Below are 15,204 nucleotides of genomic sequence, written 5' to 3'. Positions count from 1 at the left end.
GGTGGGTCAATTGAGATGCATTGATTGGCCGTCGTACTTGTGGTAGAGTATTCCAAATCTTATGACCCGCGGATAGCCCGCTCAATTGAGTTTCAATAACTGTGGGTGGAACAAAGATGTACCATAGCCAAAAGCCAGCAGCGTGACCTGCCATTTGGGACTCGATTACCTGTGAAGTGACCAGAAAATCCTCGGACAGACCATGCACGCAAATGAACTGAATTTCTCTTTATGAATCTCGCAGGGCCAAAAAACTCGACAGAGATGGGACTGCGCTACCTATTAAATGGTTGTGATCAGTCACATTCGATTGCTTTCCGGACGATCATGACCCACCGAGCTGTGGACCCTGCGCTAACCATATTCAGCGGCCACGGAATATTCTCCGAGGCTGCCCTTTGGCGGAACGAAAGTCTAATTAAGAAAACTGGTCGACGCATATCTATCTTTTACTATTCCATGAGACTGTGGTGGTACTGGTGAAGATTATGTTATGAGCTATCTATATGCGTAGTGGTCATATGAAATCGACTATGTGGTTCGCCACAACAAGCAGAACGGGCCCAAGCCCCAAGCCCTTCATTCTTCACACAAGCGATGCATACTGGTTGGTTGATTCTGGCGCTTGCTGGGTAGCAAGAGGATGATCACTCGATGCGGAAAACCCGGGAAGGGCATCGTGACCCAAAGACACCAGCGGACTGTTCTGGTCGGGCCAAGTTCTGTGGATCACTCCAGAGCCCGGCAAGTAGGATGCCACTCTATAGTTGTGAAGGGATTCGATCGTGTTCCAGAACCGAGTGGTTGCCGATGTCAGCTCGCCATGCGCCTGATGCAGGACGGGCTGAATATCGTGCCATGAAATCTGGTCCTGCATAGTGGCGTTCACTGACTCCTGCTGCTGCTGAATCTGGCAGAGCTCTTTTTCAAGCCTCTGTTTTTCAACCAGGGCTTTGTCTTTTGCCGTGATTGCCTGTTGCAGTTTCGAAGTCTCCTGGGCCTTTTCATCATGCAGACACTGCATGGATTGAGAATGACGGGCTCTTTCATCGGCTATCGCCCCAAGAGCGAGCTCAAACTCTTCTTGAATCTGATCCATCATATGCAGACATTCCCGATGGGTTGCTCCGTCCTCTTTCTGCCTGGTGCTTTTCGTCACAGAATGTCCCTGGAAACGATGGTCAGCCAATAGCACACTGCGTAAGGAAGATCACATGATGACCTAGAGTACGGCAAGATGCGAATAAGCGAGGGTAAGAGAGAGTGTGACATACCAGTTCTTTGCGTAGTTTCGCTACCGAGCTCAGAAGGCTACGGTCCGCCTTGGACGTAGAGCCCGCCGACCGGACAGAACAGGGCGAACCAGCACGCGACCTGCCCGAACGGGACTTTGCTTTGGCAGCAATGCGCTCTGCACTCCGAGAGGGCTTAGGGTCATTTGCCATATTGATTTCTTCGGTTTGAGGGTAATTGTTGATTCAAGTAAGTCACAGGCTGAAGAAGACGACTGAGTGAAGTAGGCCCCTGAGGTGCAACGGCTTTAAAGGTCTAGGTGGAGACCAAAGTAAAGACATGAAACGAGGTGAGGGCGCTTTTAGTCTTGCCAAGATTTTGTTTGCTAGCATCCGGATCATTAGCAGAGATGATCAAGTAACCATCCTGGACACCGGAACCCATTCGATGCTAGCTGAAACTAGAAAAAAAAAAAAAAAAGAAACTAAATTAAAGAAAGGAGAGAAGAGGACAGGAGTACAAAAGAAGAAAAAGAAACTTGCCACTCCATTGTGGAGGAAGTGATCGGCCGGTCCGCGCTACATCCATCCAATCAGTGTTGTTTCAATACCGGCTGGATTTGGAAACCCAGGTCACTTTTGTACGCGAAGAATACCCATTGCCCTGATTATAGTTCACTTGATGTCTCTTGCACAAATACACATTCACGGTGTCATTTGATTACGATCAGCGATCCTCCCCCGTCACGTCTCTCATTGATGCACGCTGTTATATTAGAGGCAACATCTAAATTGTAAGCCGTTCTACGACAATAGAACCAAATTATGGTTCCCAGGACAACCATATGAGCAGTTTCAGCTACCAAGGCTCATGATCTGGTCCCTCGTCGATTGCCACCTTCGCGAGATTGCAACGCTACTATCTTACTTCTGATGAGACGCTGGATACATAAAACCCCAGTTGAACCAATGAAATAACGCGCGTAAACATGGATCGACGCTGAGAATCTTCTGGGATAATGTCCCTAGTAATGACCCTGGGACATTAGATCAAGGTGTTCCATTTCTGGAATCGAGAAAAAAAGTGGCAGAACTTGGAAAGCTCCAGGCAGGATCCAAAACCTTGAACTTAATGGTCCGTTGTCAACGAGTGGACAGGTTCTGTTGCTAAAGAGGGACGGTTTAGACAGGTGAGTTATTCGGAATATCACGCAGCCTTCCTAGAACAAAATGGTAAGCTAAAAAAGCTGTATGGTCATGGTTCAACGAACCCTTTGGCCATTCATCGGTCGCTACAATTCTGGTTCTTCATTCACTTAGTTTATAGAACGTCCTAGGTTGTATCTACATCATTTCGCATCAGCCATGCCCAAATAAGCATATTCCCACCCTATCCCATGTTTCCTCCCCTAGCCTTGCTTCAATATCTTCGCCAGTCTGGTAATGCTAGCAGACAGCTTATATGAACTCAAACTATTATTTGAGGGAGCAAAGAATATGGTACAAACATCTTCCATTACTGTAAAAAAAATTCGAGAGTAATTGACCTTGGGAACTGACAGAAGGCGACGATGTGGGTCCGAACTTATACAGTTCGGGAGCCTTAATTGTATCCAGCACCCTTCTCATCATTGCCAATATTCGGAAACACGCGACCAATAAGCTTCATGAACAATATTCTAGTTGTTTCATAGAATACTACATTCAACTGTTTGAGATGGCGATACATGTGATTCCTTTTCTCCAGTAAAGAAATGTACTGGCAGCCGTATTCAGGATAGATCTAGAAACAAGGAGCAGAAGACAGGAGATAACCTTTCTGACTGGGTCTGAACTTGAGTCCTAATTTCCATGAATCATTAGAGTCTTCCCTTGAGTGTGCGGTTCCGTGATTCATAAAGCAAGAATGTATCATGATAGTTTGATGTTCGGCCGCCGCTGACCGTGGAACGCAGGGCGAGATCCACGGTCGCTGTGATAGTAACCTTTAGTACGAATCGGATGGAAAGAGGCCTTGATTCCAGCTGCGCAACAGCCTGCCCTTTTCTTTTTGGCTAGAACAAAAAAAGTCCCAACAAAAAGATTGGGCGAGGAGCGAGGATCAATCATATGCGTCGCAACCCTACAGCATAGGCAACTCTGTTGTCGACCGACCCACCCAGTTCAGCCCACTCGGGCTCTACAATTCTAGTTGATAACAGTTCTAAGAACTTCAGGGCCCTCCAGAATCACTGGCTATTATGTCAAGATTTCCTTGCACGAGCACGCGCCCCTTAGTTCCATGAGTAACCTATAAAACCTATTGCTGCTCCCATCCATCAACTTTAATAGGAAAAATTCATTGTACTCGTGTCAAATCCTTCCAGATCATGGATACAGTCATAATCAGCCTCCCCCAAAAGTGGGGGCCATTCTTATGGAGAACGTCTCAATCATTCAAATCGTGGCCATGTTCTCGATTGGCGCATACAATGCTCTGGAAACAGCAATTGTCGCATTCGATAACTTCAAACATTACCGGAGCCTGTATTTCTGGAGTATACAGATTGCATCCTGGGGGATCCTCGTGCACGCCATTCCTGCCATGGCTCGCTTCGTTTCTCAAGCATCCAATCTCGCGACATCAATCCCCTTCATGATCGGATGGTACGCGATGGTCACCGGCCAAGCCGTCGTACTGTACTCGCGTCTGCACCTCCTCGTCTCCGATATGAGGAATATGCGTTGGGTTCTATGGATGATCATTATCAACGCCTGCCTTCTACATATTCCCATGACCGTATTTTTCTTCGGTGTCAACAACGGTGATAAACGTTTCGCTCGCCCTGCGGCGGTATTCGACCGAATCCAATTGACGGGCTTCTGCATACAAGATCTCGTCATCAGTGGTATCTACATTTACGAAGCGGTTGATGCTTTCAAGTTGGTGAGTACAATCCGCGGTCGCAACAGCCGCAGCGCAATCATCCATCTGTTTTGGATCAACGTCCTTGTTGTCCTCCTGGATATCCTTCTGCTTCTAGCAGAATTCAAGCTGCACTATATTCAGGTCAGCCTCAAGACTGTGGTGTACAGCATCAAGTTGAAGTTGGAGTTTTCTGTGCTCAACCGTCTTAGCTTGGCAGTTCTCCCCTGCACCTGCAAGCGTGGCTACACGGAGCGGGGCCAGTCAAGTGATCAGAATATCTTTAATAGCCGCCTTCCACAACCAACTGTGGGACCAGAGATGGCATTGCAACCTGCAGTTGCCCCAGGAGAGATATCACGTCATTGTTTGCTACCAGGCTGCCTCTATGGGCATCAGGCAGCGCCACGGAAATTTTCCAGCGAGAGTATCATATCCCCTGGAGACATTGCATACTCAGGAACACTCTCCGAGAGCCACTCAAGCGCCCATCCGACTGGATCATCGGAATCTCTACCGGCACTGGAACTGAGTCTATCTGAATTTTCGCCAAAGTTTGATGTCTGAGCGTTCTGGCAAAGATGAAGACTGGGTCTTGCTGGGCGTGTGGACTGAGCAGTGGAGGTGCGGGTGGTGGTGCGGGTGGTGGTGGTGGTGGTCGTGGGGGTGGACACATGACCAGGTATAGCCGTGCTAGCTAGCTAGCAACAGCTCGGCCGTGGCGTTTGATTTGAAGTCTTTTCTGACTGGAAAACTGGTAAATATTTTCAGAGGCAATGCGACTTGCGCCCGCCATGTGATTGTGGTCGGTATCGATACTGTATGTCGGAGCAATAGGTCAGTAAGACATTCGGAGAACGAGATTGAAAAAAAAAGGCAATACACAAGACTGCAAGATAGAAGTAACATACGAAACAAAAACTGTACTATTTACACCCAAGCTTACCGTCGAACAATATTGGGAATTGTCCTGTCTGGTTCAGCCCGCCGGATGTAGCCTGGTCGAGCCGCCAGGCTACGGCCCTGAATTCGTGTCTACTACATGCGTCCGAGAAGATGCATATGGGTACCGGAGAGGCTCTAAATTAGAGAAAGACAGTTCTTATTAGATTATTCAAGAGCGATCGCCAAATTCTGTGGAGTACCATTGATTCCTACAATGCTATCCTTGTCAGACAGCGAATTTATTGCATTTCCCTTTGGTCGACATGAGGTTGATCCTATCCATAGAGATATAGCGGGAAGATAGCTTTGGTAGCCATCAATATTGCAAGCCAATCGACTGGAAGTTTCAGGAGGCGCCCTGTACGAAGCATTACCAAGAGCGACACTTGTTGACAACCGGGTAGTCCCACGGTTTCGTCTATGGGATCTCTGGGGATGTATGGATTGGTGTAGGATGATAAGACATCTTGGAATTGAATTAATATCTGCAAAGCGACGAAATGGATAACGAAGAGAAACTTACTAGTTGGTTTTGGGAAAGAGGCCAACCTTTTGTGTTCGATGTCAAAATGAAAATCTTGCCAGATTTCTTCATGCGAAGAACAATATGTATGTCGGCACCGCATTCTGAGCTATACTCGGACGCTTTTTTGAAAAGTGTCCTTCGTCTCCTGCGCGCCTTTTGATTGACTGCGTCTGCTAGGTTGGTTTCCGATTTTTGCGGAACGACCATATTGTCGCCTGTGGCTAGTTCTGCCAGCAGACAAGAAGTGGAAGGATAAGATCAAGAAACAATCAGATAGTCGATAAAAACTCGAGATTGGCAGTAGTGACTTGATAGATAAATGGTGGTCCATAGCGAACCCTGCACTTATGTGAAACGGGGGCTCAAGGGTAGTAGGGTAGTAGCGTTCGCAGTGTAAGCGAAAACCAGCGCATGGACGTATTGTTGAACTGGTCTCAGATCTTACAAGGACTGGTGAGTTGTCACGACTCAGTTGAATGAGGGCTTCCACTTCACTTCAGGCAATGCGAGAACTCTTTTAGTACAGTTGGCTCACCGCTTCCTTTAAACGAAAACAACCACATGTGTTTGAAAACCATTTTTTGTCATTATTGGTGGCAGCACATCTTGAGGCGAAAGACAGCGAAAGACTGGCAGAACTAGGTTATAATGTGACTTTCTGGTGGACTCAAATATCCGCGGCAGCCACGCCAGTTCAAGTGTCCTTTCAATCCATGTACAGTTTGGCTATATATAAAACCGTATTTAATTCGATTATAGTCTTCAGCTACCTGAAATCGAGACTTGCCTTCATTGCAGAAGACCATCTCGCCTCCTGCTATGATATTTGTGAAATGGCACCTGCTGCTGCAGGCATTTGTATTTTGGCCGGTCTATGGCCACTTGAAAATGATTTCACCCCAGCCCTACAGACCTATTGAAAAAGAACTTGATAACTCGCCGCTGGCTGCAGATGGTAGTGATTTTCCTTGCAAGCTACAATCAGGCTCCTTTCAAGCCCCGACAGAAGAATCGACTTATTGGACTGGGCACAATAACACCATCAAGCTTCTGGGTAGCGCCACCCATGGTGGAGGGTCTTGCCAGGTGAGCCTCACCACTGATCGTGAGCCGACAAAGAGATCGGAATGGAAAGTCATCAAGTCCTACGAAGGAGGATGCCCCGCACGTGTACCCGGCATTCTTCCTGGTGATGCCACGTCGAACCATTCCCTCCAACTCCACTTCGCGATCCCCGAGGGAATTGAGCCCGGGAGATACACCTTGGCCTGGACGTGGTTCAATCGTATCGGCAATCGTGAGATGTACATGAACTGCGCACCCATCACTGTGGCCAATGACTCACCCTCGAATGCGTTCGACAACACGCCCAAACAATCGCCTGCTTTGCCTCCTATGTTCGTTGCCAATATCAACGGTTGCATGACCAGAGAGAATGTAGACATCCGATTTCCGTGGCCTGGAAGTGTTGTTGAATATAATGGCGACCGCAACAATCGCCCGCAAGACAGCAAACCGGTATGCAGCGGGAATCCTACATTCAGTCCAATTCCAATCACCGATCCAGCCGACACCGGCGCGGCAGATTCCATGACTGAACATTCCCACCCGACGTCTTGTTCGTGTGGCTGCCAGGGTAGTGAGTCTCATAACTAGCTGAACGATGGAGTCTTCCAGCTTTGAGCTATATAGACTGAAGAGTTCCAATCATCTAGCTCGATCAAGATCGCCTGCAAAGCACAATATTCACATAAGTAGCTCCCGTCGTCAGAATCCAAGTCTACGTATATTCTATAATATGCTTCTCGTTTAAAGTCCCTCTAAATTCGTCTCAGCATTCTTGTTCCTAAAATGCTACCCCAATAGGCGACAGATAAACGCCTATAGACTAATAGCGGTTGGGCATATAAGCAATGATTGATTTGAAAAACGGGCCAGAAGTTAAGCGAGCGTCTGTGGACTAGTACAGGAGCTATTTCGAACCTAGGACAAGGCTTTCGCGTCAAAACGCGATTGTTACCAGCCACCTGCGGTACCGTGATTTGTCTATATAATCCCCCTCCTACCTTCCTTCTGTACCACACACATATTATCCGCGCAGCAAAGATGAAAGACAGAATCGCGAGAATTTTCTGGATAGGCCTTCAAGCAAAGAACCACACCAACACCAATGAGTTCACCGTTCAGCAACGAGAATAGTAAGATTTGATACCGTGATACGCAGTCTTGTTGGCTACACTGACCAACAGCTTCAACTCCCCTTCGCATGTTGCTCGGGTAAAGATGGTATTCTGTCACATTAGCTGAGAATCTGGTGAGACGGAAGAATGAACTGACCTGCAAGAGTTCGTCAACGGGTATACTTTCCAGCTGGCAAGGCAAATCTTTGATCTCGGGTTCCCATTCGTAGGTAGGATTCCTCAGCATCAATTTGGTGACAACATCAGCTAGAGCGCATAATTTCATTGTCGCAGGATTCATTTCTGATTCATGGATCTGGCAGCTATTCTCGACGCCCGCTAGGGAAAGTTAGCCTTCGTAAATTACCATCATATAAGCGAATACCTTACTGATCTTGACATTACCAGACTGTGTAAGCAGGATTGTTTCCGGGCCCAGGGTAGCGAGTGCTCTCCCAAGCCCGCGCAGATATTCTATTCCTTCCAATACCTATTCTGAGTTAGCTGCAGCAGCATCTGCAAGATTCTTGTGTTTGACTCACCGGTTTGATAATTCCAAGCAGTTCATCGTTGGTAATTGAGCAGCTGGAGGCTAAGATCTGGCTGACCGACACTTCCGTTGGCTCCCAGACCAACGTGCAGGATGCATCCTGATGGTAACTCTCGATTAGCCTCAAGAAACTTGGATGAGAGATTTGTTCCATCAGTTCTAGGAATCCTGTAGCGGGCGAGAACTGTTGCTTGAGTTCTTGGATATGCACCAACTCTCCTTTCATCGTCTTGTGTCGGGCAAAGATCAGAGACCGATCTTGCGATGATGCAGCAACAGGTTCGAAAGTATCCCATGGGTTTTGGTTCAGCTGTGGGATCTTTCGCTTCGGGCGATCCGGGAGTGATTTCTTCAAACTGAGGGCGATTGCGGCGGCAGTCATTTTCTGACTCGGCGAGGGTTGAATATCCGGAGAAGCAATTGGTTTTGAACTCGGGTGCTCCTGGAAGAACGCAGATTGATCAACCCACACAGTCGGAGGCCGACTAGGGCTGACCCGATTGTCCTTCATCCTTGTGTGGGATTTTGGCGACTTGTGGAAAGGGGCAGTGGGAATTAAACTGGATTTTATATCGCCAAACCTTGATTTCTACATGCCCCCTTAGCCCTCATCACGATGGCACTTGTTTACGACATCATATTACTACGTCACTGTAACTGAAAAGTGATATCTTGCAAATTAGCAGCCTATGGTGAACTATTGATGATCTATTTCCATCACATTTGGTTGAACTTTCAACGGTTTCGCTTGGCAGGTTGCTTTGCATCAGAAAACAGCTCTGGAAACCTTTTTCTCCGACCTCACCAGCCCTCACTCTATTGTGGTGCTCGAGCTATCGCACAAATTGCTCTCAGATGAAGGATTATGCTCTTTGTCAAAGTCTCTTTAAACAAAGGCAAACCCAGTAGGATTGGCATTATTCCTGGCCATGTGTAATACAAGCTGCAAATAAGCCAAAATTGTATCATCCCAAGGGAGAGAAAAGAATTCCAAGCGCTGGACCAAACGACGCTGATAGACTCGCGTGTATATTGAAGTGTCTCACTAGGCACAACAACCATTCTATGAATTGTCCTGTATACCCTAGGAGCAATAGGAATAGGGGTCTTCTAGCTTGTTAACAATCCTCCCCCTTTCACATGCATGCTATTGGAAAAGAATAGTACCACTGCGTGAGATACGTTTTTCACGTATAACTTTACCTGCATTCTTTACCGTTTCGCAGGCTATTATAGTATGGATATAAAGGGGTCTAATGCAAAGGCAGCGAGAGTAGTTGTAGTAAGTTTTGAAAAATGACGACACAGCCTCCTCGACTCCTAGGATTACTTGTGAGGCTCAATTCATGTAGTGCAGGGAGTGTTATGGGCTATGCCCCGTCTACAGTAAATTATGCAAATTTTGACATAAATAGTACTCCTCTTCTCCGTTTGAGCCGATTGATCTCATGTCCCCAGCATCAATCCGAGCTCTCCAAAATGGCATCTGAGCGTTTCCCTCGAGCACTGTGAGTTTCTATCTGATAAGACCTGATCCCAGCTAACACTTGACAGATCGATTAAAGACTTGCTGTTGTCCCCAGAAGATGCCGGAAAGCAGCAAACGACCGCTGTGCCACCAGGAACCACAGAAGTAGCCATTGCGAGCCGGAGCGTCGATCTCGAAGAGGAGAAGCCAGCTACTTCCGCTAATGTGAAGAGGATTCCTTTCAAATGGGAAAACTCCGGTTCACGCGCCGCAGCGAATAAACGGAAGCACCAGGCTCTGGCATCACAAAGGCGTCGCAATCGAGCCAAAGAGAACCTTAGCTTGATGTCGGATGTCGATGCGTACTCGCGTGAGGCTGGCAAGCTGTCGTACCTGGTGATGCAGCAAAGAGCTCAATTGCTCGTCCTGAATGGATTCAAGGAGCTAGTGTTGGCCAAGCAGACAGATCGTGCCATGGAAGTTCTGGGCCGTCATCCACAGGTAGTTTCTGCTTACTTCTTCAAGGCTAGATGTCTTCTAACCACTTTCCTAGCCACCAATGTTAGCTTCCAATACATACGGATTCATCGCACAGTTTGTCAGATACTGTGGCAGCTACCTTGCTTCAATAACGTGGAGTGACCCTTGTATGGATTTTGAAGTTCAATACAAGGACGGAACAGCAGGGCAGGTGCGATGGCCAATAACGACGCCATTGAAGCTGCAGGTCACGCGGGCTCTCGACGTCCAGGAGGAAATTCAAAAAGCCGACTTTGCTAAGAGTTTGTTGCCTACGGCAGAGTGGACGTTTTTCGAAAGTCTGAATATCACCAAGACAGATTCTATGCTCTTGGTTTTCGAATAGGATGAACTTACGTTGGGACGTTCCGATGGACTCTGGCTTTTCCTACGGCGTTGCACATTTTCTATAGGTTGGGAAAACAGCATAGCCACTCTGATTCAGTTGATGAAGCATGGCATCTTTTGCATCAAATATCGCAATGATCTTCGCCAGTATGATCCTTTCCTGCAGACTGATGAATCATAGACTTTGACAAATAATCATCACGGTAAGAAAAACCAAATAACACAAGCCCAGTCCACGAACTGTCGCCAAAGATGGCGCATTTCCTGACGATTCAGCAGCTCTCGTAGGCTTAAGCTGTGTAGCAGCAGGCAATTCGGGCACTGTCACGGCCTCCACAGTGCTAGCCGTTGGCAGAGTAAATGTGGGGATGATCAAAGTCAATGGCACGAAGGCATTGTTCCAGGCTATCGTTCCCGTTGTGTTTGTGCTTTGAGTGGTCGCCATTTTGTTTCTGACCCAGATCTTGGTGGTAGGGTCGCTCTCAGAGTCGCCTGTAAAATTTCGATGTTATAACTTGTCAATCTTGCAACATAGCATTGCAATGGGCATAAATCAAGATACTTACTCAGCTTGTGTATGTGAAGTTAGCTAAAAGATAATTTAGCGTCCGATGAATTTAATTCAGCCTCCCAATGGCACACGTACGGCTCTCCGAACTAGACCTTATCTTAGCTGTTAATGATATGGGTGGAAATGAGATTCTCGTGGGGCTTTTACCGTCCTGGCTATTATCGTCTCTTATCGTGAAGGTAATCCCTCTTCAGGTAGTCGTTGTAGAATTGAGGAGCCAAAGGTATTCTAAGAGAATAATAGTGAGGACACGAGCGGGGCATGAACTCACAATTATGTGGTCGTTTTAGCTCAGTTATGTCTTGAACTCTGAATGAAATGAGAGGAAACCGCTAGAACTACCGTTTTCCCTTGCACATGGACATCAACAGTAGGCTATATCATTCCGTTGAACATGATTCCTCGAACTAGACATTGTGTGCAGAGTTCCGGTATACATTCAAGGTGTCGAACCTATTATAACCCTATGTACTATGCTGTGCACTATCTCTCGAAGGTGGCCACCTTACCATCTTCACCATCTTCACCATCTTCACCATCTTCACCATCTTCACCATCTTCACCATCTTCACCATCTTCACCATCTTCACCATCTTCACCATCTTCACCATCTTCACCATCTTCACCATCTTCACCATCTTCACCATCTTCACCATCTTCACCATCTTCACCATCTTCACCATCTTCACCATCTTCACCATCTTCACCATCTTCACCATCTTCACCATCTTCACCATCTTCACCATCTTCACCATCTTCACCATCTTCACCATCTTCACCATCTTCACCATCTTCACCATCTTCACCATCTTCACCATCTTCACCATCTTCACCATCTTCACCATCTTCACCATCTTCACCATCTTCACCATCTTCACCATCTTCACCATCTTCACCATCTTCACCATCTTCACCATCTTCACCATCTTCACCATCTTCACCATCTTCACCATCTTCACCATCTTCACCATCTTCACCATCTTCACCATCTTCACCATCTTCACCATCTTCACCATCTTCACCATCTTCACCATCTTCACCATCTTCACCATCTTCACCATCTTCACCATCTTCACCATCTTCACCATCTTCACCATCTTCACCATCTTCACCATCTTCACCATCATTCCAATATCCTTGTACCGGCTCTTACTTTCTTAGTGATTGTTATCGTACTATTTGCTCTATTTTGTTGTGTCTCAAAGCCCATTACGTTGTAGAACCAATTTGGTCACTCCTCGAGTACAATCACGCCAAATTTCCTGATAGGATTAACAGATTCATATCACCCATGAAAGCTTACTACATCCAGTTAGCCATGCTTCTAATCCATTCCTCACATCTTGATACGTAACTAATACGTGAAGTTCGTCACCGAGTAGCAGTATGGATTTACTGCAAATAGAACATCAAGAATGAAATGATTCGGGACATTTTGGAGACGAGATACGCCAGATCACTGGTGTCTGTGTAATATATTTTGAATCTGGACACCGCATGAGAAAAAGGAAGACAACAAATTCGTTTCAATTTAAAATAAAAGAAAGCTATCTATCGGTCTATCTATCGACCTAAGTATCAATTTATCGAACTGGTAAATCAAAACGCCCAAATCAACGTTAGCAATCTAGAGGAAATCAAGGCATCAATGGGCGGCGACGGCTACTCCTGGTCGTTGGCCAATCGGAGTATTGACCGTGCCTTGGGGTTCCATATTTTGGGCAATCGTATCCCGGTATAGGTCATACATGGCTTTCGCCACCGTCAAGCATGCTTCTCTCTGATTATCATTCAAGTCATCCCAACCCTTCTTTTCCTTCCATTCTGCCATGAATTCCGCTTCCGTGCGTATGGCTCTTTGGCCAATTGCGACGTTGGGCTTGTTCTGCACGGCGTTGGTGTTCGAGTTCACAGCAGCGCCAGAGGAAACCGGATTGCGAGGTGCCTCATCTCCGTCAAGATTGATTGGGTTGGTTGATGCGCCCTGTCCTGCACGCAATTGTTCAGTGGAGGCAGGGGGGAATTTGCGGTTGGCCCGCAGAAAAGAATTGAGTTGCAGGTGAATTGAGACGTTGTGTATGCTCTCGCTCAAGTGATTGCCTCGCCGCTGACCCCAATGGGCAAGGGGTGGGAGACCGATCTTCAGAGCCTCTTCCAGTGTCACTCTGGAGCACACGCTGATACCGTTCTTCTTGTTTGTCCCAGATCTCTTTGATCTTTGCGTCTGCAGCACGCTTGCCATTGCAGAAGCGAATGAAATCGGATCTCGGAATCCAGGAGCAAGAATTTTGCATTTTGTCGGTATCTTCTGACCTCAGGTCCTTCCATTTAATCTTCAACCAAGTACAGGGATCAGACTTGTATTTTTTATTCGGATTTTTCCTTTCTTCCGAGGCAATCCCGTAGATCCCGACAACATTGTTCTTGGTATACCGCCAGCCTTTGCTTCTTGGGCTAACTTTGATCTGGGAGATCCGCAGAGACGATTCGGAAATGCTGTTCGTGGAGGCATTGGTATATCCATGTCTGTATTTGAACTTGTATCTGGCTCCATGGCGAGGCCCGTACTGGAGAATGACAAAGGCTGATCCTCGCAGGGTTCCCCAACCATCTATAAGAGCGTCGCCTTCCTCCTCATCATTGGAGGGATCAAGGGTGGCTAGAAGCTCTGGCTCTTCGGGCTCGGTGGTACCTCGGGCACTGGGAGACAAATCATCTTGATTATGTGAATGACCGGCCGCAGGAGGGCGTTCGTGACCACTTGAGCTGGACCCGGTTCCAGCATCATGCATCGGGGTGTCATCTATCTCGATAGACTCCACCACTGGACTAGGCGGTGGTTGTGGGGAATTGGCTTGGTCAATCAGACCATTGTCGTCAAGCTGACCGCCATCGTGTGTGTGTGACGAGTTGTCTGTTGGAAGTGGCTTTTGCGAAAAAGACGCCTGTGCATCTGCACTTTCCATTAATCCACGGGGCAGCCGGCCTCCTTCTGCTAGTTCCACCATTTCGGGAAGGTGAGATTTGTTGCCCTTGGTGTTACTGGTAGAGCTTTTATTAACTCCACCATTCGATGCCATATTGAATGACCGACCGCGATGTGCTCTGCGAAAAGCAAATCATTCACGCGGTTGATGGCAGGTATTTATGCATTTCGAAATTTAGAGCGATGTCCTTGTAGTCCTGCGATCTTTCAATGTGAGTTGCAAGTAAATGCGTGTACCTCAGATTTTTTGCTTGTGCTCAACTTTCAATCCGAGCAACTGAGCATCAACTTAGCTACACTCTAGCTCGTTGAAATTTGCCTCAGAATAAAGAGACAAGTAAATACGAGGGAATGCGAACTTCATAAGTTGCTGGCGAGTTCTGAAGCCTTGGCTTTGAGTGTGATCACTTTTTGTGTCCGGACCCTTATTGATCTTTACTTTGGAAGGCATTTTTTCCTCTCCAGCCAAATAACGAGTAAGGCCAGCAATTTCATGAGGGTAAAAGACCATTTCTAAGCAATCAAGCAGCAAAATTCCTCATAGTGATTTAATTGCGGCAACTGTCGCTGGGGTTTTAACTATTGCATGCACATGCGTTGACGTCCAGAACTCATTCGATGGGCCGGTCTCAATTTGAGAAAGTTTGTGGAGCCAAAAAGTCAGTTTCAAGGTGCAAATATGTCTTGTATGCAATACAGCTGCTACGCTGGATCAAAATTATAGCTGACAATTTGTTTAATTTCTAAGGTTTCCTTGGCAAGGACGGCGTCTAAGACTGGCCGTCCTACGATCCTCAGTCTATTGGGTATTAAAAATTACCATATGTGCTTAGTCGCAAATCTTTCTTCCATCTGGGCTCGGGCTAGTACAATTTGCATGACGGAGGTCTGTGATCAATATTGTATGGGAACCCGAACTCTCCAACTAAACAAAAAGCACCGGTTGACATCTCGATATGAAAACCAACACAAAG

At 46.9% G+C, this 15,204-nt stretch overlaps 1 protein-coding gene across 1 annotated transcript; it reads right to left on the bottom strand.

The window, feature by feature from the left end:
* Window positions 1-12,889: 12,889 nt before the first annotated feature.
* Window positions 12,890-14,324, bottom strand: N7506_005552 (uncharacterized protein; the record flags this gene model as incomplete). Its single annotated transcript, XM_056954846.1, has 2 exons — window positions 12,890-13,233; window positions 13,853-14,324. 2 exons carry the CDS (start codon window positions 14,322-14,324, stop codon window positions 12,890-12,892), a joined length of 816 nt encoding a protein of 271 aa, XP_056813735.1.
* Window positions 14,325-15,204: the final 880 nt, after the last annotated feature.

This window comes from Penicillium brevicompactum (assembly GCF_028827555.1).
Source record: "Penicillium brevicompactum strain IBT 35665 chromosome Unknown utg000003l_segment0_segment0, whole genome shotgun sequence".
NCBI classification, from domain to species: domain Eukaryota; kingdom Fungi; phylum Ascomycota; class Eurotiomycetes; order Eurotiales; family Aspergillaceae; genus Penicillium; species Penicillium brevicompactum.
The sequence above is the reverse complement of the archived record's forward strand: the minus strand, read 5'-3'. Positions and strand labels throughout refer to the sequence as shown.